General features: G+C 33.4%; 1 protein-coding gene across 19 annotated transcripts in view; it reads left to right on the top strand.

Annotated features, from left to right (window-relative positions):
- Window positions 1-24,439, top strand: part of LRRFIP2 (LRR binding FLII interacting protein 2) — a 55,540-nt gene that overhangs the window by 26,852 nt on the left and 4,249 nt on the right. For 3 of the 19 annotated variants that reach the window (XM_082754629.1, XM_082754616.1, XM_082754627.1), the window contains 17 exons: window positions 620-685; window positions 2,265-2,339; window positions 2,808-2,855; window positions 2,941-2,982; window positions 4,350-4,397; window positions 4,500-4,556; window positions 7,654-7,761; window positions 10,172-10,216; window positions 10,926-11,030; window positions 11,488-11,559; window positions 15,820-15,990; window positions 16,579-16,671; window positions 17,855-17,947; window positions 21,609-21,710; window positions 21,957-22,089; window positions 23,129-23,178; window positions 24,200-24,320. In XM_082754629.1, coding sequence (XP_082610755.1) covers window positions 620-685; window positions 2,265-2,339; window positions 2,808-2,855; window positions 2,941-2,982; window positions 4,350-4,397; window positions 4,500-4,556; window positions 7,654-7,761; window positions 10,172-10,216; window positions 10,926-11,030; window positions 11,488-11,559; window positions 15,820-15,990; window positions 16,579-16,671; window positions 17,855-17,947; window positions 21,609-21,710; window positions 21,957-22,089; window positions 23,129-23,178; window positions 24,200-24,320 — 1,429 coding nt within the window. The remainder of the gene's footprint in view (window positions 1-619; window positions 686-2,264; window positions 2,340-2,807; window positions 2,856-2,940; window positions 2,983-4,349; window positions 4,398-4,499; window positions 4,557-7,653; window positions 7,762-10,171; window positions 10,217-10,925; window positions 11,031-11,487; window positions 11,560-15,819; window positions 15,991-16,578; window positions 16,672-17,854; window positions 17,948-21,608; window positions 21,711-21,956; window positions 22,090-23,128; window positions 23,179-24,199; window positions 24,321-24,439) is intronic. The other 16 variants (XM_082754634.1, XM_082754631.1, XM_082754617.1 and 13 more) reach the window with 13 other exon arrangements.

Genomic DNA, 24,439 nt, shown 5'->3' with positions numbered 1-24,439 from the left:
CAAAACTAAAAATGTCTGTTTATGTATATATTTGTATCCTGTGTTTCCACATAGAAACTTAATATGACTTTTTTCAGTCTAGGGAAAAACTAGTTTGTATACCTTTACTTTAAAACAAAACAAAACAAAACAGGACAAACTCCTTATCATTAGGAGGTGGTAGTACAGTGCATCACATTCTTGTTGGTATTACGCCAAGTAAGATTCGTGTGCATCTCTAAACAAAGACAAGCACCAAGTACCACTAAAAGGAGTGCGTAAGCAGTTTAAAAAGCTGAATTTGCTTAAACAGCATTGTCATCTGAATTAGCTGCAAAGAAGCAAACAGTACAATGCTTAAAATAGTCTGTAATGTAAAACCAATAGACTAAAAATGCTTAACCATTTTTCTGAAAGGCTTAAGCAAAGCCTGTCTTCTTCAAAGATGAAGGATGGTTGTAATTTCACTTACCATCTTTTCATACAGCGATAGAAGTAAGGTGTGTTACTCTGGTCAAGTAGGTAGAATTTTCTTCGGTGTTTTCATTGCAGGTGATAAATATCTTAGAGTCAAACATAAGATTTTATGTTTGAAGATGATGTTATTTAGTGGTATTAATTCTCTAAATTTTATTCTTAGAGTCATGCTTACAGTGAATGTCATAGTACGAAGAAGAAATCTGCTTATTCCCGTGATGATTTCTTGGTTGGTTTTCTGCTATAATATTACCAACACACTAACTGTGTGGGGTTCCGTACTAATACAGGGCATGGATGACTTTATTAGCTTGCTGGCATGCATATGGCTTTTCAGGAAAAAAAGAAATCTGTAGTATTGACCAGATTCTGACCTGAAGTTGAGTGTTTGAAGCTGTGGTCATGTCAGTGGAATTACAGCTGAATATAAATACTGTTCTACGAGGGGCCTGTAGAAGGGTCTTTTCAAATTTAGAAGTCGTACCTCTTTGGATTATGGTTTATTCAGTCACAATGAAGATAGGTGTTTTTTGTTTGTTTTTTTTACCGAAAGGGTTGTTAGACATTGGAACAGGCTGCCCAGGGAAGTGGTAGAGTCACCATCCCTGGAAGTCTTTAAAAGACATTTAGATGTAGAGCTTAGGGATATGGTTTAGTGGGGACTGTTAGTGTTAGGTCAGAGGTTGGACTCGATGATCTTGAGGTCTCTTCCAACCTAGAAATTCTGTGATTCTGTGATTCTGTTTACGTTTTGACCACTACTACCTAGAGGGAGTTTAAATGTAGATGTGAATTAAAGTAGGTGGTATTTCCCCTAAACTTTGACATTGTCCCAGTGAGGTTTTGAACAAGAAAGACGTGGAATATTGTGATCTTCTGAAAGCTATTATACAAAATACAGTATATAATATAAATTAATGTAGTGCCAAGAAATGAAATATTTTAGTTACTGTTTTTCAGAGGGAATTGACACTGATAAAAGTGGTATTGGCTTCAGGTGTCAGGGGAGTTAGAGCAGCAGTGGATGCTTGCGTTGAGACAAGGCTGAAATAATTTTTATATTTCATTTTAGTTACTTGTATTACAGCATTTTTCTGTGTGCTTTTAAGGTGCAATTTCAGACAAATATTTTTCTTGTACTCTTAGTTCTTAAATAAATGTATAATATAAATCTTTCTGCCTCCTTGGGATACAAAACACTACTTTCTTGAAGTGCTTTTAAAGCACCACATTGTACCACATCTCTTTATCAAATTTCTCCTTGCATGTACTTATATATACTGACTGTGTGGGGAGTGTCTGAAAACAACAGAAATAAGCCAGAATTTTTAAGCCAGTTTAACAGAAATAAGCCAGGACTGCTAGGCTTCAGAATTTGTGCTTGGTATCAAGAAAAGTGTTAGGATTCGGACAAATGCTGAAGAATCATGAAATGTGATTCTTAGGAATTTTTCTTCCCCCCACATTCTTGTTCAGGATGGTATCTAATGGAAAGAAGATCAAGCAAACAATTGTACTAATTATTAGTGAGTTAGCTGTATTTTTTTATTATTATTTCATGCTGTACTTGGCACGTTGTAGACAAAGTTTTAGTGTTTTCTTATTTGTTAGGGAGGTAATAAGACTACTACTTTAGGCAAGACATTAACAATACAGAATATGCTGACATACAGAAAAAAAATTACAATGTTCTGTACAAGTTCTGGGCTCGGGAATGTTTGGGGAATGTTGAGATGGAATTTTAATTCACAGGATCTTTAGATGTGACCTTTGTTCTGTTCTTTTTATTTTTATTTTTTCTTCCACAGAGTGGACTTTACCACGATCAAAGAAATTATAGCAGCCTTAGATATAATAAACCTGTTCCTTCGTATCATACTTGGGTCTGTCTTATCTTCCTATATACATTTGTTAATACATAAAATATATGAAGCCTATTAAAAATTTAGCACCACCGTACTACTTCATTCTACATTACAGTAAATGATAAATTAACAGTCTGGTGAGATAGGTAGCATCTCCCAGCAACTGCAACTACTTTCATGGTCAGGTTTAAGTAAGTATCTAAAGGAAATTGATGTGTCTTTTGAAAGCTACTGAATTTCATATAACTTTCTTCAAATCTTTTGATAAAAATTATAGCCTGTTCTTATTAGTGTTTTACATCATGCTTTCAAAGATAATGGATTTTCTTGGAATCTTTTTCTACACTTTTCTTAAAGCTTTTCTCTGTTATAGCTATGAAATTTAATACTTCAATCTTAAGAACTTTTGGTGAATGCAGAGCAATAGATAAAAAACATTTACTGTACAGAGAAAAAGTTTCTTTTTTTCTATTCTTCACATTACAGTCATCTTCCCTGTACAGTGATCCAGTGGCAACAACTAGGAATTACAGGGTTAGTACAACACGATAGAATATTTTTCTTCTCTTCAGATATTTTAATGGCCCTCAGAAATTTAAATTAACACTTTTCTTTATAGGTGTCTTCTGTAAACACTGGTTTGATAAGAAGTATCAGTTTGGTTCGTAAGCGCCATTTGCATGGTTGCCTTAAATTTGTATTGTATGGCTGTGTGGCTTGACAATATTAAATGTGCATTCATTTCATGTTTTTAAATACATGCAGCTTGTGTGTCTCATTTTTGGGAGGCATAAGTTTAAGATTCTTAACATTGCTAGATTGCCTCTTTATTTTGGTAACTGATGTTTTAATGGTATTTTTTACAGATGTTCATAAAGTTTATGAATAATATAGTGATGTTCAAGAACACTGGCCTTAGAACAAGTTAATCCAAGCATGCTAAACAACAACTGCATGTGTAATAAAAAATATCTAGCATTTGAATGGGGAAAATCATAGTCATGAAATTACAGAAATTTGTGGTAACTACACTTCACATACTTTCAAATAAGGTGCCATATTCAAATTTCATAACCATACAAAAATGTAATAGGATGAAAACCTAACCTACAGCAGCTAGAAATGCTGTAAGAATGCCTAAGATAACTCTATAAAACCCCTATTGAAAAGTTGATGTGTATGCTTGAAACTTTATGCCTTTTGCTGCTACAGTAATTCAAATCTAACTTATACTGCCATCTAGAGAAATTCTAAAGCTGTGTAAGAAAACAGTCAAGTATTTTTATATAATATTTTTATGTAGTTAGGTCCTACTTTTCACTTAGATTGCAAGTAGAGATCATTTACATTTTGATTTTGTGCATGTTTTTGATAAAACATTAGAGGATCCAGAGGGAGAATGAGACCATTATAATTGCTGTTGCGTATAATTCTTTACTGTTGGAGATCCCTTCAAAGGTAGGGAGAAAGCATCATGAGACTATAAATTTTTATTTAATCTGGTGCCCAGAGCTTCCTTTTTTTTTTTATGTTTTCCTTTTTCCTTTACGTAGGATATTTATTATATCCTATGTAAACAGATTTCAGTCTTGCACCTTGAAACTTTTTTTTTTTTTCCTCAGGAGAACATGTGTGGGTTAACAAAGTCAAATTGATGACTGTACAATAAAACTTCCATTCCCAGGGTGGTTGGCAACTTCTAAAGGCTTCAGAATAACGAGAAACATATTTCACTTTAAATATTTTTCTTCTGAAAATATCTTTCTTTAAAAATTGTTTGGCCATTTTTCAGGGAAATTTAGATTTATGTTGGGAAACAGACATCCCTGTTAGTGGGAGGAAACTGCTGGAAATTTTAAAAACTGTTATTCATCCTTTTGAAAAGTTAAAATGTTAACTGGAAAATGCGTAGATGGGATAAGGTAATAAGAATGAAGTTTCATTGCTCAATATATTACAGTGCATAAGTGTGTGACAGTTATTTCTCAGACAGACTATAAATGGTGCTTCATTCCCTCTGTTTCTCAGGCGTCTTTGTGTGGTGATGGATTGCATAGCTCATATAGTTCTCACACTGTAAGTGTTACAGGCTTTTAGTTCCTTCCTTTCAAAATCTTTGTTTTCTGGAGACAAAAATCAATGAAAATTATGAACATTTCCATCATAACTTCTCTTTAGCCATCTGAATACAGTTGGTATTCTTCAAGAGCAAGCTCAATTCGAAGTAGTCCAGTGGTGAGCATTACTTCTGCATGTTTTGCTGAATGCCTTGATACTAACACACAACGATTGAGTATTTACACTGTGGATCATTTTTATTGATGAACACATAGACTTGATATTCACTTTGCATCAAAAAATGTCATGTGTCTGATGTAATTTTTAGCAAGATACGAACTTTTAGCAGTAAGATAGTAAAGCATAGAAGCAATAAAAAAAAAAACACATTCTTATCATCTCTCGCAAATGTAAGAAGTACCTGCTTGATTTTTCTGATGATTGGTACTCAAAAATGAGAAAAAACTGTTCTGGATCTGTTTTGTGTTAATACTGTCATTCCAAAGATGCTTTTTTTTCATGCTGCAAACTGATTGTAAATAGTTGCACCATGTTTCTGCACCAGAACAACTGTATTGGTTTTGTTAGTGCAGCAGCTCATTTGTTGTGCTACATTTAAAAAAAAAAAAAAAAAAAAGTGTTCAGTTATGAGTTAAGCTGAAATGTTCAGTCCTGTTTTCATTTTTCACATATTCTCAACAATGTTACAGAGAAAGACTAAAAAGAGATCTGTCAGAAACTGTTTTTTCAGCTACAACAGACCTCCGAGTGAATTTTTAAAGGCATGGGGAGAAAGGGAATTTTGCCGTTTCTTCATGGAGCTCCAAAATGTAGGAGGTGTTACCATCCAATTCTGAAGTCTCTTGAACTGTGAACATAGTATTTGTCCCAATTAAGTTTCTGATAAATTTCTTAAGACAAGTACTCCTTAGTCCCTATTGAGATAAATTTATTAAAATACATATTTTATACATATGTAGGAATTTATATTATCAGATCTCAGTACGTTTGTGATATTGTTAATGCCAGGATACACTAGTGAAGGTTTAATAGGGTCCAAAATATCTATTTAACAATTGAATGAAATAACTCTGAAAGGACTATATTAAGCAGACCAAGTAAAAATGTTATTCATAATGTAAGCATCATTTTCTGTACTTCTGTTAATATTTTGGTTTCATTTGAGTGTTGCATTGGAAATCAACACACTACTCATTGTAAATCAAAAAGGAAAATGGGACATAACTTGAAATCAGAGTAGAAAACAATGTTGGAAAATTACGAATCCATGGTGCCTCTGCATCTTAAAACCAGTATTAGTTTTGATAGACTGGTCAAGAAAGAGAGAGGTGTGCCTGCTTCTGAGACCAGTTTACTAGTTGACATTACTGGCCTCCCTTCTGAGAGGGGATACATCAATAAAGAAACCTTCACCCCATGGGGTGGTAATTTCTGTAGTTTCTTCTAAGGCTTTTGAAGGTATGTTTTAGGCAGTCAACGGTAATGAATTAAATCTGTAATGAAAACAAAACTCTTAGGGTAATATTTGAGGAGGATCTGAGCAAATTGCAAATTTCCTTTTGCATTGGCTGCCGTGAAGATTTGAACATTGCCCACTCAATTTTATCACAAATCTAAGTGTGTTTTGTTCCATTATATTCTTCTATTACAGATTGTATGATAGAAAATAAATGTATTAGCCCCTTGATTAGGGTTTTAGTCTTGTGTTTTTTTTTTTTTTTTTTTTGCATTATTATTATTTTTTAACGTAAGCCATATTTGATGCTTCAGCCTTCTAGTATAACTGTTCCCCTTAAAACAAACAACAACAAAAACTGAAACCTCAGAAAACTTCATTTCTGTTCAGAAAAATTGTGCCGAAATACCTGTTTGTTTAAGCTTGTATAAGTCATTCATTTTATCCTGTTTTGTTTTTTTTTTTTAATGCTTTAATTATAACTTCACTTTTTTCCCATACTGAACAGATTTTTCATTCATGTTATACAAGTTCCTTATGCAAAACAGGCAAGCACTTGTTTTAGTAAAACATTAATTATTTTATATAATATAAATTATGGATTTAATATTGCTATTATTATTAAAATGCATAAATATATCTTAATCCTTGTGGTATACAGATGAAGGAATCGAGAAAACTGAATCCTCTGATCATGGCATGCAAGTGTGAATAGTGATTTGGGTTGCATACTGTCTTTCAAATTTTTTTCTAGTTCCTTAATTATTTTAAGGTAGCTGTTTTGCTGAATTTACTGTAGGCATAATTTGAGATGTAGGTGTTGATCAACCAACTATTTCATGTGTAACCGGTCCCATTTGCTTAAAAGACATCTCACTTTCTTTTAATCAGAATGAGATGAGGCTACATCAATTACATATATGAAGGACAAAGTTGCAAATTATTTTTTAAATGGTGAAATGAGATGAAGACTATTTTCAAGATGTTCATTAAAAGATTTTCTTTCATGTGTATACTTTAATGTCCACAGTAATGTGCTTAACACGTGTAACATACTTTTGGTATGATATTTTGCTTTAATTCCTATGGCAATTGTAATGATTTTAGTATGTTTAGGTATATCTTGCCTTTTTTACAACAAGTGTTGTGTAGCATTAGAATTTTTTCCTCGCTTTTTTTAGGTGCCTGACATACAGCTTTGGGGAAGAAGTTTATCTCCCTTTGTAAAGCCTCTTAAAGTTATGAATGAGAGAAATCCCAGATTAGATTGATAGTAGTGTGGTGACAGGGATTTAAAGAAAAATAATTTGTTGGGAAAGTGTTTTTCTATTTCTTGATTTCTTAAGATATCACCTGCTTTTATCATGTACAAACTTCATTTTTTAAATAAATGTAATTTATATAGGTTGTTTGGCATTATTAATCCAAAACCTTTTTGTATATCTGATTATATTTTTTATGACTCCAAACAAGGAAAATGAATTGGTAATAAATGCTCGTTAGCCTTACTTCTACATACCATTCATGTTTACTATTTGATAATTTCAGGTGTTTTAAAATTATGTATATACTGACCAAAGTATTCATAATGTGTGGCATGTGCTTTATTCATATGGAAACATTCTAGATAAAAAAAAATATAGAAGAAATGGATATTTAACAGTTAGAAATATTTTTTGCAGGAATAAATTGCAGTAATTACATTGATTTACTATCTTTTTAAATATGTTTTTGTTCATTCTGTATTCTGTGATATCATCTTCAGTTCTCTCTCAACCTTCTTCTTATCTTTTGAAGTCCTCTGATTTTTCTGATCAAAGTGAAACTGCTGCTGATTATTTTAGTCGTTCCAACCGCAGGGGAAGCATTGTTTCTGATGCAGATGATGTCCAAGTTTTGAGTAGTGTGAGTGCAATGCTTGTTGTTATACTGTGGTGAACACAGCAAACTTACTAACCACGGATTTTCTTTTTGTACTCCAAATGAGTAAATGCTGTAAAAGAATTTGGAGATATTTAATGGCACATAGGATTGTTGAATGACTGGGGCTTGTTTCAAACTAGTGGCTGTCTTTTGTATAAAAATGTCTGGAGTCTGAATTTTTAAAAAGTATTTTGTCTTTGCATGCTGCTTTATCTTAAGGAGATTTTGCCTGTTGCTAGAAGCATGTGACAAGTGCTAACGCTTCACGTTTTTCATGTGTGATAATCTTAAGCATCTCTTCACTGTGAATTATTTTTTTTTTCTTCTGGAAATTCACTATATAAAGTTAACAATGTCTAGACATGTATGGTGTTTTGGAATAGTATTATTTGGTTTAGTGACAAAAATAGATACTTAGAGGTGTGCTGTTGTTACTGTGTTTTAGTATTCAATCATCCATGATGAAACTTTGTCAAGATTCCTTAATGTAGCACTCAATGCTCCAATAAAAAAAAAAAAAAAATACGGGGGGGGGAGAGGGATTTTTCATCACAGGAAAATTGTGATGGCAATTTTCCCGTGCATTTGTTTAATCTGAGCATCATTAATGACAAACCTAGCTGCCTTTTCTTTATTTTAACTAATAGTTTTAAAAAATTTTTGTTACTTGTAGTCGGATTTTTTGTGCTTAACAGTGGAAAAAATAGGGGAATTTCTATTCTTCGTCATGTCTTCGAAATAGTGGTCAGGGCCAGCATATGCTGTAAGAGGAAAGACTGGGAGAACTGGGCTTGTTTAGCTGGGCAGAGGGGAGGCTACGTAGTGATGTACAGCAGCTCCCAATGCTTCTGAGCTGTGCCAAGCAGCGCTGCACAAGGTTGCTGTTCCTTGGGAGGTTCACACTGGAAGAATCTCTACAAGGAGGTAACTGCTGCTATCACGGGTGACACCAAGGCTGGAGACTCCATCCTCCTAGACTCCTAGCTAGCGGAAGCTAGCTAGGTAACAGCGTGGCTCACCTGGATTTATGTCCACAGCCATTCTGCTTTGAATGGGAGGCTGGACCAGTTAACTGCTACTGTACCCTTAAAATCACTATTTCTTAATTCCACTTTTAGACGATTTAATATTCTTATAGTGCTGATTAACTTGCAGTAATGTGCAAAATGTATCTTTATATATGCTCCAAGTATGACAGACCAGCCATTTTTCCAATTTAAATTAGAGCTTTTATTTTCTTCCTAATAAAACTTCTTCTCTCAAGCTAATACTCTGCTGAGAGAAAATATGCAGGCAGACACTGGCAATTATGGTATCTTCTCAGTTGTTTTTTATCATTGTTATAACATAAATGTAATTTAGAATTTGCATATTCAATGTTATTTACATACTCTTAATGTAAATGTAGAATATGATAATGTTCTAAGTTTTTCCAAATGGATACTTGAGATCAGTTGGATTTTTTGTGTCATTTTTACCGACACAGGTGACAAGTGTTTGCAAATAAAAATTGCAGGTGTCATTGGAGATGATGAATTTGCCATGGAAATGCATTGTTGACCTGTAGAAACCATAACAGAAAGAAATAGATCTCACAGAGTACTATTTGTTTCTGCTGTGATTATAGCAGACTTCCACATGTGTTGCCATGGGTCTGGGACTATCGTATGTTTTTGGAGAAACAAGATTTAAGAAAGATCATGCTTCTAGGAAATATATCAACATGTTGTGGTCTTCATTTAGTTTTACCTAGTTTGATTCATAGAAATGTTGAAAATATGCAGTGCAAATTCGGATTGTCAAAGGTTCCTAAATGTAAATTTCGGTTTAATTTATTCTTCTGCTCAGGCTTCAGTTCAAAAAATATGAATTGAAATTATTTAATAATTCAGAGCTTTCACCTGAATTGTTGTTGCCCTGATGTAATTTGTCGTTTTACCAACGAGTCTGAAGTAAGAAATGTGTTTTCTAATAACTAGGTTATTCACGCTGGTATCACTGATTGTCTGAAGTGCACTTGCATGAAACTTCATGTTTGTTATGCCACCAAGTGTTGTAGTCACTACTATGTTCAAATTTAAAGTAGTGATACTTGTTCTGATGTTCAGTACTTTAACCTTAATAATGACTTTCTGGAAGATGTTGTAAAAAAAAGTTTCTGGCTTTTTCTTTACAAGCACTCATTTATTTTGCAATAAAGGTAAAAACTGTTTTGAGGCTGTATATTTTTCACCATATTTTGATGTATGTTAACTTCTGGAATTTTTTTCTTTTATTGTTTCACTTCATGTTCTTAAATATTTCACAATATCTCTGAACAGAAGAAGATAGTGCTTCTGTAGTCTGTCATTGTGAAAGGTGCATTGTAATCTTTTTCCCTTTTCTATTTCAGCTGGAAGAAAAGAGTGAAAAATCACATTCAGAAATTTTTTCAAGGGTAAGAAGTTTGAAATTAAAATTTTAAAAATAAAATCTAAAATACTCTTATTCTTTTGCTTACTTCTAGCAAGTATTGGTTTATTTCAGAATTCCTTTTCTGGGAGAAATATTCAGAGGGAGAGGTAGTATTTTAAGATACTAGGGCTATGAAACATTCTGAATCCTGTTGGCAGTAATAATTTTAGCAGTGTTTTCCCAGCACTGACAGCCTCCTTGTGAACACTTTCCAAACAGAAAACTGGAAATTAAGTTCAAATATTTAAATAACTCGTAAGTCCTCTAGTTTTTTTTTCTGTGCTGCTACATTCTGGGAAGTGGTTGAGTCACCATCCCTGGAGGTCTTGAAAAGACATTTCACATTTAGATGTCTTAGTGATATGGTTTAATGGATGACTTTGTTCATATTGAGGTTGGACTCGATGATCTTGGAGGTCTCTTCCAACCTAGATAATTCTGTGATAATCTCTGTGTTCCTATTCTGTGTAAGTTGCTCATATACCAGATGATGGCAAACAAACCTTTGTTTCACCAGGAAGTAGCATAAGTTTTAGAAAATATTCAGAGGAAAATACTGTCTCTAATGTAATATTAAGAAACAGATGAAATGAGAAAATTTATTAATGATTGTAAAGGAATTTAAAAGAGTAATGTCAAGTATATCAGAAATCCCAGTATTGTACCTGATACATTGTTTTCCCTTCTTTAAGCCATCATCTCACAATTCGATTCCTCTGAGTGGCAACTCTTCTAGGAGAGGAAGTGGAGATACGAGCAGTTTACTGGATCCTGATGCCTCTCTCAGTGAATTACGGGTAAACAGCATTTTCAGAGAATTTGAAGCTAGTTAAAGATTGTATTTGGGGTTATGAGGAATTCACTTTGTTACAAAAGTGTTTCTTAATAGTAAGAAAAAGTTATGAGAATGTAACTTTCGCAACAAAACATTTTTATTTATCTTGATAATTGCATTTGTTATGTTCTAATTATTTATGGTACTGACAGTTTAGCTTATTTTAAATACAGGAATTTGTTTATGTCAATTTGAAATAACTGTGTCCTATTTGAGATCTGTTTTAATTCTTGTGGCTTGGATTCAATGACATAAACAAAATCTTAATTTCCATCTAGATTTTGTGAATTAAATAGTTTCTGTAAATTATGGCAGGCTTTGGCATTTGACAGAAGTTCATATAAACCCTTTAATGCTCTTTCAGCTGTAAATTATTTCCCCATACTTCTTATGCAATGGTTCATTCCTATGTCCTGCAGGATATCTATGATCTTAAGGACCAGATACACGATGTAGAAGGGAGATACATGCAGGGACTTAAAGAACTAAAGGTATCAGGGCTTTTCCCCAGCATGCATTCTGTATGGGTGTTTTGGGGTAATGGGATATCCAGTGAGATATCACTGGTTCCACTAACTATATATGGCTTTACTAACAAGATATTTTAATTTCCTTAAAGCATGTACCTAACATTTAATGCATAGAGAGCATCAGATTAAGTTTGACATATGGGTAAAGATATTAAGTATACTATCTCAATATATGTTCAAAATTATTATTTGATTTATGTTAAAAATAGTATTGACTTCTATATTTTAGCAGGTATTTTGTGGCAAGGTTATGAGAGGTTTAATCTATTTTTTCAAGTGTTTTGTTAGTAAATAAATACCTATTCCAAGTAATTGGTATATATTGAATGTGGAAGATAGAAAAAAGATGTAGTTACGACAAAGAACTTAAGAATTAGTCTTCCAATATTCAGTAAGTAATACATTTTATAAAGCAAAACTGAGGTAATACTCTTGAAAGATGTGCAGGCATATTGCTTGGAGAAGAAGGTTATTTTTCATCAGATCATTTGTAGTGTGCCATTAAGAAATTATATTTATATATAGAAAAATAAAGTTTTTGATGCTTGTGGTTTGCAATTTCAGTTATCTTTCTCCAAATAGGTTGGTATTTTCAGTATTAGGTTAATGAAATTTGTCTCTATTTTGGCTTGTTTAAGCAAGTATGTTTTTCTTATGTAAATTTGCAGTTTATTTACAGTTTACAGTTAATCTAAAGTATGATTGGTTTCCTCCCTTCTGCCCTGAAGGGAAACTGAATACAGCAAATTGCATGGCTTATAATACCGTTTTTCAATATATTTATTCTATTCTCTTTCCTGTTATCTAATTGTGAATGGTTCTATATAAAAGTAAAGAACTCTTGACATACTTGTTTTATATCCATACAGAGAAAGAATTCAATGAGTGCTGCTTGCTACTAGAGCAATTTAACTGCTCTTTGAATTTCCATATTAAGCATGTTAGATGGTATAGTGAAGAGAAAATAGGTAATTTGAGCTGTTCAGCATAGCAAAAATTATTCGAATTTTAGAGGATAAGTAACCCTCTTTCAAACTGATAGAGAGGCTCAGACATTTTAATCCTGTTTTAAACATATTGCTATATGACTATTAAAAAGGACTTCAAAGAGTAAAGTTGTTAAAAAGCTCCTTTTAGAGCACCAAGAAATTAAAAAAAAAAAAAAATGTTTTCCTTAACACATTTGAAGAATGGCAAGATTGTTTGACATAGCCATGATTGTACTAACTTTGAATAAAATGTGAGATTGCATCATATTTTCAGAATGGATCTTTCTCTAACACTCATGTTTGCCAGTGTCTTAAGACTGCAGTTCTGAATCATAACACTAGGTGCTGTTACTTATTGTATGTAATCCATCCGAGTTGCCAGAGAGCACAGGAGTACAGTAGACAATGAGATCTTGACCTATGTTTAGCTTACTAAATCAAATTTCATTTTATGCTATTGTTTCACGTTATTATTAATAATAATGAATAATATGTTCTTAAGCTATATTGCTATCCAGAGACATTCTTTCAGGAACCCTTCTTTCTAATTAAGAAGATAATGCCTTTTCCGTAACCTCTGCTTTAGCTGTTTTGTCTTTTGTGTGTTTGAAGGTCTAGTAGGATGCCTGCTTCTACCTCTTTTAAGTGTTCTGTTGTTGTTGTTTTTCCAGAAGTTGAGTAACAGCGAGCTGTAGTAACATTACCAGCATATCACTGTGGTTGCCCAACCCCTGCAGTACTAACGTGTGTTTTCTACCTGGCTCCAAATCTGCTGGGTTATCAGCACAGTAAACTAGTCTGTGTAGTTCTGATTTAGTCAGTTCTTCAAATTTTTTGATGTCTGTTTTCTTACTCTCTCCATATTCCCTTGTCAGCTAGAAATTAATACTCTTTCTTTCCTCGAGATTTTTCTCTTTATGCATTTTATGGAGCTGTCTTGATGTCTGTTAGGTTTAATCGTCTTGTTCTAGCTAAACAGGCTTATTTGTATAGCCTTTTGTCATTGCTGGTAGAATTATTAGTGGTATCTTCATAGATACAGGTTTCATGTGGAATCTTATTATCCATTTTCATTCCAGTCCATTCCCACTGCTTCATCCTTAGGCATCCCACTGCCTCATGCATGCATTTCAAAAATTCTTCTAAATTTGTATTATTTTTTTGCAAGACTGGCAGATTACTGAAGCTGTATGTAACTCTTATACTATAGGGAATGTGTACAAGTCATCCCTCAAAAAAAGGCATGGTTCCAAATAAATAGTAGCAATGTACCATTTTTTTTTAAATTGATCAGAGACTTAAGAATAGCGTGTTTTTTTTTTTTTTTTTTTTTCTTGGAAGCAATCGTCACTCATCTGTCTCAAAATTAACTTATTTGTCTTCCATAACTGCATATTTTTCCCCATTAATGTAATTATTTACATTTTAATCTGATCTTTTAAGCTTCGAGCAAGTCTCTTTTTATTTTTCTTTTCTTTTTTTTTAGGCTGTTAGAAGCAAACTGACAGTGACAGGTGTCTTTCTTACAGTGCTTGTAGATGACTTGAGTCCTGCAGCACGTGGCATACAGTAAGGGAGAAATGGGTTTTTATTAAGATGCTGTTTCAGCTGCCTGACGGGTGGAGGTAGGGAAGAGAGAGTGCATGCTCCTTTCAGAGGCACACAATGATAGGGCAAGGTGTAACAGAAAAAAAGTTGCATTGTAAGGAGAGAAATTCCAGTTGGTCTTCAAGAAAAAGAGTTTCCACAGGGAAGGCAGTCTACATCCCTGGAGACATACAGAATGAACTGGAGAAAGCACTGAGCAGCCTGACTTCAGTAGGCCCTGCTTCAATTAGGAGGTTAGGCCAGATGGCACCCAGAGGTCTCTTCCAACCTAAATCATTATATGACTCTACTCATGACCCTCACAGAAGCAATCAATAACAGGCACTGTTTCCTAGCTCTTTTCTTGTTGTTTTTTTTTATTCCTGTATATTCCCATAGAAGGACGCTATCATTCATTTAAATGTTATTTTCCTTTACCTCTATATTAAATTATTGTTTGGAAGTCATTGGAAGGTTGCAGTCTCTGATGTTTTGTTTCACCAGTTATTACAGGATTTATCATGATTGCGTTATCAAAAAATGTTTTCTGTGATTTTAATCTAAAACTTGAATTACCTGAATCTACTTTCAGATGATCTTTAGTTTTTCATTATTTTCTTCCATCTTATCCTGAATCTTCTTTGCCACTTGGAGTTTAATATTTCCCAGATAATAATGGTACCTTTCTTATCTTTTTACTTCTTATGTTGTCTTTTCTCTTCTGATCTGTACAACTCCTGAATTATTTTTTCTGGGGTTTCTGAAATACTGTATTTCTCCAGCACAAAATTCCTGAATTCAATGAATTAAACAGAGGTATAAGTGTATGTAATTGATAGAATTATAAAATGGAAAACATGCACCTTACAGACAGCTTTTTCAAAATGAAGATTCATTATGACATGGAATAGAGTTCGGTGCTTAAACTTTATTTTTAATTTTTAGGAATCAGATCGTTACCAGCCTCTCCCCTAAAATCTTAGTCCTTACTTCTACTGTTAGGTTTTCTGGAAAACCCAGGCTTGGTGCCCTTCTGCTGATGTCATGTCATAATCTGTCCACTGTCATAATAACTAAACATGGATGTTATGATAATGTGTGACGTACTATTCCCTAGAAAATATTATTCTATTTTTTTCAGAAGATAAAACAGTTTCAATATAATCTGAAGTATACACCACTACTTAAGTAATGAAAATTAAGTTAAAGATATTCTTAGAGACTTTTATGTAGTCTTTTATAGTCGTCTGTTTGAGTTTTGTCAGATTTGTTGCTGAATTCTGAAGTGGTTTCCTGTCCATACACTGAAAATGCAGTAAAGCTGTGATAATACGTCTTTGTTCGTGTAAGTTAAGTTATGAAGTCGGCAGAGCAGAAAGTGCAAGTGGAATATTATCTTGTAATTTTCATGGTTTTGTAACGATAACTATCGGTTGATGGGTATAACTTAACCTGAACAATGGAAATCAAACTGTGACTTCATATCTCTAAAAACATGACACAAATAATTGTTCAGAAACAAAAATGTTTGCAAAGTTTGATTGTGAAATAGCTAACACTTCAGTTTTAATGATAAAATTAAAAATTAATTAAAATAATTTTATATTTAAAGTTAGACTAATATAACCCTTTCTACTGCCTCTAGGATTCACTAGCTGAAGTTGAAGAAAAATACAAGAAAGCTATGGTTTCCAATGCTCAACTAGACAATGAGAAAAACAATTTGGTTTACCAAGTGGATACTCTAAAAGATGTCATTGAGGAGAAAGAAGAACAGATAGCTGAGTTCTACAGGGAAAATGAAGAGAAGTCAAAGGTACTGATTTTTTTTTTTTTCTTTTTGGTCACTAACAAGATAAATCATAGCAAGCCTGCACTTTTTAATAAGAAATGGTCAAAAACCTTTGGATTCACAGAAAAATATGTCCATCTTAGTGGCCAAAGATCTTTTACATATTATGGAGTTTAAGTTTAAAAAAAAAAAAAAAGTTAGTTAATAACAAACACTAATGTTAAATATATTCATTTGAACAGAACAGAGCATGTTCTGTCACACTTTCTTGGAAAGGGAAAATCTATGTGGCAGCTTTTTTTCCAACAATATGGAGATAAATTCAGTATCTGAGTCTTTCTTACTGATCTTTTATATAAACTTTTATGGCATTTTTTCTCTCCCCTCCAAATTTTATTAAATGAAATCTCTATAGTAAGTGTCTGGAAAACTTACCTAAAACTTACTTTGTTATTTTTAGCCACTAGGTATTTCTAGGAATTTCTTAAGCTGTTGCAGGAATTTCTTAGGTAATGTTATGTTAAAGGAGATTAGTATTTTTTTTTAACTTTGTATTTAAGATGTATGACAAACCACAAATAAATTCATGATTTATTTGCTTATTTGATATAGGAATTGGAAAGACAGAAACACACGTGCAGTGTTCTACAGCATAAGCTGGATGAACTTAAAGAGGGCCTTCGACAGAGAGATGAATTGATAGAGGTATGTTGATATGCAATAATGAATGATAGAACCTGTGCAAATAAGAACAGTGTAAGATTTGAACAGGAGTAGTCATATACAAAATGAGCTTAATTAGTCCAGATTCCTTTTCGCAGGCTTAACATCATCCCCAGTTTCTAAAATGGTAATAGTTCCTTAGATATAATTGCACTGTTTAAGGGCTTATTTTTATCCTTGGTAATACCAATATCAATTGATCAATTTCAGTATCAATATCATTTGATAATGAAATTTCTGGATTAGTTCTTCTGTTAACGTGTCCTGTGCTTTTGCTGTATTTCTAAAGTTCTTTGAACAGATGCTGCAACTTGACTATTCCAAATTGTGGACAAACTGCTGATATTTTTTGCTGGTTTTGCCTGGAGTTGCAGTGCTTTGAAGGCAGACTAGATAAAGAATTCATCATACACATAATATGCTTCTCAGCAGTTTATTCCTAATTTTTTTTTTGTTGTTAATGGACAGTATCTTGCAAACATACAATGTTTTAAACTTATTGGCTAAATGGTAGCTTTATTTATTTGATATTTATGTACCTTCCTGCTGACAAATTTATGGAATGGAAGTACAGGCTAGAAGTCCATTAATAAAGTTTCTTGCATTAACATTATTATTACATAATTACAGTTTTGTTCTGTGACAGTGAACTTCCTAATGTATTTAAGTAACTTATAAGCATGCACGTAGAAAGCTTTTTATTAGTACGCTGTTCCCCTTTCGTCTTATTCCATAAACAAGGTTGTTTTTCTAAATAACAGAATGTGTTGGGAAGGGGCTGGGGGCAGCTGGTGGGTGGGTGAGGATGTTTGGTCCTAAGCAGTACTTAAAGGTATATGAAAACTACCCCAAGGTTAATTGTTCTCCTAAAGAAAGGATGTTATCGCCAGTCTGCAGTGGGAACTGTTACGAAAGAAAAGTAGTCCTAGCTGTACTAAATTCTGCAATCAATATGAAACGATGGAATAAAATCACAGTTTTCTTGCGTGAATTTAAAGGGAAAATAAAATACTATGTTACACTCAGTCACACCCTTTTTCTTTAACCTCATGCTCATAAACTCCTTGGTTTGCTTTTACTATTTTATTTCCTTTATCTACTTGAATGTTTTTCCCCATTTCTTCACTTGTCTTCTTTTATTCTTCCCTCATATTATTTATTACAGGAGAATCAACGCATGCAGCAGAATATAGACTGCATAACCAAAGAGGTGTTTGATCTCCAGGAGACAATTAATTGGAAAGATAAAAAAATAGGGGTATGAAACAAATATGGGGGGGGAAAGGTATTTTTTTTAATTCTAGAAGTAGACAGATATCCCTCTTCCCGCTAAGGAATGCTGTGTACTCCAAAGAAATGAAGGCTATTCCCAGTTTGAATATTTATTCACAATGTTTTTTCAGTCTGTCTTCTTATTAGAGAAAAAAAAAAAAAGCTCCACTTTATCTTTACTTGTATAATGGTGAATAATACTAAATCTATAACATCATCGACTGTTATGCATACAATTGTATATTTTTTTTAACCTGTAATCAAGACTTTCAGACTTTGCTAGTGATTTGGCTGCTACCTTTATAATTGTCTTAGCAGTTTTCACAGGAATCACAGTGAATTTTAATATGATTTGCCTTCCACTATTTTGAATAAGAGAGAGAACCAAAATAATGGAAAACGCAGGGAGCTGCAGGTATTAAGGGTCAAAATGCAGGGAAGTCTCAGTAAATACTTGTTAAGCGTGCTTCCATTTAACATACCTGGTGCTAAGACTACGACCAGGCACGAAATGACTCTGCAGCCACACTTGCACAATTCTGTATCACATTCCTGATCCTTCCAGGGCCTTAGTTTGGATGCAACACTGAACCCGGCTGACACTGTACATTAGTTGTGTGCTAAGACGGTTCCAACTCTAAACTCCAAGACTTGGAAACTAAAACACTGGCAGCCTCATCCCTTCTGAGGAGTGTCTGTAGGGCTCCTGTGTAGGTCAAAAGGTGGTACAGGTAGAAGAGCAGAGTTGGTATTTTCTGTACAGCTAATTTAGTTCAGACAGGGTTTGTCAGTTTTGCTTCTGTGCAGTCCAAAACTGGTAAAACTGTTTCAGAGTCAGGCTGACTCTCGGCAATAATTATATGGCCCTGAACTTTTAGCTGTTCTGGGCCACAAATAAATTACCTACCTGCTTGTAAGAGGGAGTTAACTGTGGATAGTCTTCAGAAAGGAAGTGTCCTTTAGTAACTCTAGGGCTGTTTCTCTCTTTAACTAAAAAATTTTATACCAGGATTTTCACATACTCAGATTTCTTTGAATATTGCTGTATTCACTGGAGCTCAAGACACTTTAGCTTGTGGTGCCTGATTTAAAAAAAAAAAAAAAAAAAAGTTATACTCTCTTATCTTCAGTCTGTATTTATTTCATGTTTTAGTCCTTCAATCCATATTGCAATCCTCTTTTTCATCATAACATGACATTGCAACTGTTAAATGTTTTTTTTTTCACTGAATATTCTTCAGATTTTTTTTTTTTTTAATTTTAAATTATGTGACCATATTTCTTCCATGTTTACTCTTCATTGTCTTTGTGTACTGGACTGTCCCAGTTTGTGCAATCCTTTTTTTTCTTCCAAAGATGTCACTACAGTTAGTGCAGAGCCTATCCTCTACATAATGTTCAAAGAGCGATCAACTAGTTTCACAAAGATTTTTTTCTTCTAGTGTATGTGGACACTCACTAAGTTGGAAGCTAAAATTTTTCTCAAAGTCTGTGTTCTTGTTTTTTTTTTTTTTTCCATATATTTTATTTTTTTAATTATCTCAAACTTGAAATCTCTTAATTCTTAAAATGTAATAATGCTGTTGTCTTTTTTTGCTCACATTATCTAATATTTTTTTTTTAAAGCTTACAGTTTTTGTGTCTTTCTCCCCAAGTTATTTTGCTAATTTTACTCTATTTCAGCTTCACAGAGGGGTACTTGGACTAGATTTATAACCTACTGTTAAAGTGTATGCAATACTGCTACCTCAGAGGAAGAAAGGGAGGCAAGCAGAACAAAGATAGCATGAGCTTCAGTTTTACATTTTCCGCCTTAGGTTATCCTAGTTCTATAAAATGATTGAAATTTACAATTGTACTTGATTTTAAATGTGGTCAATTTGAGGTTTTTGAATTATAACATCGAGGTTAGATTATTCCTGAAATATACAGCTATTTTACTCTTTAGTACATGTATGACCAAGTTGAAATTATCCATGCTGTATCTGAGTTTGGTATAGATTTTGTGAAGGTTTTTGGAATATTTAGTAAATAGAACCTCAGATAAATGTGCATTCTGCCGAGTGGATATATTTTAGTCACACTGATATTAAAAGATACCCACAGAACTTTAATTGGCCTGATTTTATCTGTTTTTGGTTTTTAATCTTCCTTATAGAAGAATTCCAGCAGTAGAGTAGGTACAAAATCTGTCACTATCACCTCTCTGTATACAAAAACTATCAACTTTATTCAAAGTTGAAAAACTTAAGTAATTAATATCTCCGAAGGTAGAGATGCATGGTTACAGAAACTTCATTTCTCTCTCCATCAGCATTTTCTGATTGCCAGCCCTTTTGTTTATTGGGGGAAGATAGAGAGGCTGTTTTAGGAAGGTCAGCAGCAGCATAGGGCAAGTGTAGAGGATTTACATCTGGAGCTTGATTTTGGGCCTTTGTGTCCACTCTTCTGTTATCTTTAAGTGGAACACAAAATGATGCACTGATTAAGGTTCTTCATCCTGTTTATGATGTAGTTATGGAGATACAGTGTGTGTTAGGAAGTAAAAGGACATCTTGTAAACCCTTAAACTATCAGGTGACAACTGATGCTTTCACACATTTAAAATACAGGTAATTCAGTGTTAATATTTACATAGTAAATATTACAACTGCACTTTAAAAATTTTTCTGTTGAAATCAATAGAATAATGCATTGAAATCTTGCTCTCATATACAGATTCTCCATAATTATTAAAGTTTAGTATACTGCAATTGCCATGTGGAGCAATTGCAATCAATGCAGTGGTATTCACCTTCATTTCTTTCATGGTATCATTCCTTTCTAAACATTCATGCATGACACAAAGTTTAGTTAAATAATTTTCTTTGCAAAACGTGTGCGTGCTCTTGCATCTGCTTAGTGGTCAGGATGATTTGTAATGCATGCAATACCAAATTTGAATGGAATACTTGGATTCTGCCCAGTCAAGTGAAAATGTCTGATTAACTGCCAAGTAACAGAGCTGCACTATAGGTAGGCAAATCCATCGATGTCCATATTGTACATTTAGCTGAGATTCTTTCTTGTGCTAATGTAGTACTGCTAGTGTTTGCTTTTGCTTTTCTCTAAAAGTGATTGTTTTGCTTTTAGTAAAGAGTAGTTAGTATACTTAAGTGAGTAGTAAACTATAACCTAGCATTTCTAAGTGGATGCCAGAATTGTATGTCCAATGGTCTTTTATGAGGTAAGACTTCTATTTCTATGCCCTACAAAGGTTATCTCAGTGAATATGGTGGTTTAGGATCTTTGTCTATTGAGTTCTAGCAAAAATTATTTCTGGCCATGTTAAAAAGAATCACTTACTCTTTTGGTATTCAGTTTAGTTTATCAAAACCTATGAAAAAAATATACTAAATAGATATTTATTGTAGAGTTTACTAAGGCCTATTTGGAGAAAAAAATTGTGCTGAGACACATCTACCAATCACGCTAGATATGTGAATTGTAAAAAGGTAGTTATCAGAGATGCATATTTTATATATAAAATAGCCCCTTTTAATTTCTTTACTTTTGTTAAGCTCTTTATTTTTAAAAATTCTCTCTGCTATCTGTCATCTGCTTTCTCCTTTGTGCCATTCTTTTTCTTGGTATCTGCCTGAACCCAGGCCCTAGAAAGACAGAAAAATTACTTTGACTGCATTAAGAATGAGCGAGATGAGCTCAGAGAGGAGTTGGCTGACCTGAAGGAAGCAATGAAGAGAGGAGAGGTATGTCGGTAGTAGTTACCTTACAGTAACAGAAATCCAGTAATGGGGCGTGAGATCAAGGTCAATGAAAAAGAGGAAGAATGGTTACTGTTCTTGTTTGGTCTCAAAACCTGACCTTAGGGAACAAATGGAGCATTTCATTTAATTGTTTCAATCAATTTTAAAAGCTTTTTCAAAACTTTTCTGTCCAGTTACGTTTTAGCACTGGTCTTGAATGAGTAAAATGTTTTTCTTTTGTATTTTCAGAAACACGGATTAGTTATAATTCCAGATGGCACACCAAATGGTGATGTAAACCATGAATCAGCGGTTGGTGCAATAACAGTTGTATCACAGGAAGCTGCTCAAGTCTTGGAATCTGCGGGAGAAGGACCATTAGGTAAAAATATCCTAAAATACAGAGAGTTTATTAAGTCTTGTTTGCATTTTGTTCACAGTGTTTTGTTATTTGCAACCACAAAATGATACCTTCTAGGCTTACACTACTTTTAAACTTTTTTTTTTATCCTGAGTAAGCAAACGTGTTTTTTGAGTAAAAAAAAAATATAATACGATATCTATGGACATTTGTAACCAATCAGATTTTTTTGGTCCAGTTTGTTTTATTACTGTTGGAAAAGAAAAACAACAACTAAGACTTGCCCAAATTATAGGCTTTTGGATTGTGTGCATAAGTCAATTCAACGTAAAATTGTTAACAAGCAAAAAAAAATTCTGTGCACTTGCATTATATTTGCACATTATGTATAATAGTTAAATGTTTAGACAGATTAATCTGATAGGTGTTTCTGTTGTCATTCTATGATGGTGAAATACAAATGTCTTTATACTTTGTTACTCTCAGAGTTGTAATTTTCATGTGAGCTGCATCGTGTTGTTTGACGGCGTACATGTATTTTGTAGCTATAACTGATTGTCTGGCTGATTGGAGATATTGAAACATTCCTGTGGACACTTTCCCAAGTACTTTTCTGTGGACTGAGAACAGGAATTATAGAACTTCCTAGAAATGCATGCTTTTTACAAGCGCGGTGCTTTGCCTGAAGAGATAGCAGTCTTGAAGAGTAAACAAGAAAAAGAATATACAGCCAGTAGTAAATTGTTTTGGAAGTAGCTGTTCTTGACCATTTGGTTGTTAATTTACTTTGAAGAATTACTAAACTCACAGGTCTTACTTTTAAAACTGTTATACAAATACACAGTGAATTAATAGTTTTTTAATTTTTCCAGTATTAATGAAGTGTTATGTTGTTAGGGAGATAACGAAGTTTTATTCTGACAGTGCTGTTAGCTTTGAGGCTTTGTTTGCTTGTTTTACTTTGAAAATGAACTAAAAGTTATGAAAAATACATCCTTAGTTACATATTTCTGGTTGTGGGTTGTTTGTTTTTTCCTTTAATTGAGTTCTTTTGTTTTAGATGTCCGGCTACGAAAACTGGCTGGAGAAAAGGAAGAACTATTGTCCCAGGTAAAATAAACTATTATTTTTAGAAACGTAACTTTGCATATCCTTTTACAGAATATGAATATAGTAGCAATAAACAAATATTAAGTACCTTTGGTGTTTAATCAAATTACTTATCCAAACTAAATATTCAACATCTAATCAGGCTGACTACTGGGAATTATCAGCTCCTCTCAGTAGTGTCCCTATCCATGTGACTTTGATCTTGGTTATTAAGGAGAACCCTAAGTTCAGTAACTAGCTAGCTGGAAACTAACTTGCTGCTGACTGCCATTTCTGGTGCTACAGAACAAATTTGGTGTTACAACAAAATTTTTTTAGTATACATACTTGGTTATTTTTCTCTCTTATTCAGAAATACTAAATGCAATAAAATGACAATCTCATAAGCTCAAGCATCTTTCTTGCAAGTTACCAAGCAGTACTATTTCTTCGATCACTTCGGTTACTTAAATAAAAGATTAGTATGATCCAAGTCGCTGTGTTTTTAATGAAGGTCAGTATTGAGAATAGAGAATTCAAGAAAACATACCAAGTGGGCATTTGTTAAGAACACTAATTTTTGTGCCTCTAGTTGAACATACTACAAATTCAAAATGGTGCTGTTGACGCCTATTTTTGCTGAGAACACGCCTTAATTTTACTGTGACTATTTGGTTTAAAATGGTAGTAAATTCTATTATTGAATCAAGACTATTAAATATTTTTTTTATGTATACAAACATGTATAACTACAGCTACGTAATTATGAAAATCAGTTAAAAGATTTATATCATGAATGGGAGCTTTTGCTACTCCCATTGCAAACCTGATGTGCAGATGGCAGTCACCCAGCAATGGGGAAAGAACTGCTTCCGCAGACCTGGGAGTGGCTTCCCTGCCTCTCCTTCATGGCTCTGTTACTCCCATTTACAGAACCATCTCAGGCATTTCAGGACTACTTGGACTTGTTGACCTATTGAATGTTTAGGTATACTGAATTTCTGGGAGTTGATTTTTTTACAAAAGGAAACTTCTGTTTCAGGTTAGAAAGCTGAAGATGCAATTGGAAGAAGAACGACAGAAATATTCAAAAAGTGACGGCATGAATCCGGATATAATAGGCTTAGAGAATGGTTCTGACTTGCAACTAATTGAAATGCAGAGTATGTATAATGGTTACTGTTATAATGGTTTCCTTTTCTTACACTCAAAGATTTGAGAAAGAATACTTACCACTTTATAACCCTGAATATAAGCTTCACAGTAAAATGGTCTTTTAATG

Source organism: Aythya marila, assembly GCF_965140915.1.
Source record: "Aythya marila genome assembly, chromosome: 2".
NCBI classification, from domain to species: Eukaryota; Metazoa; Chordata; class Aves; order Anseriformes; family Anatidae; genus Aythya; species Aythya marila.
This window is presented reverse-complemented; position numbering and strand designations above follow the sequence as displayed.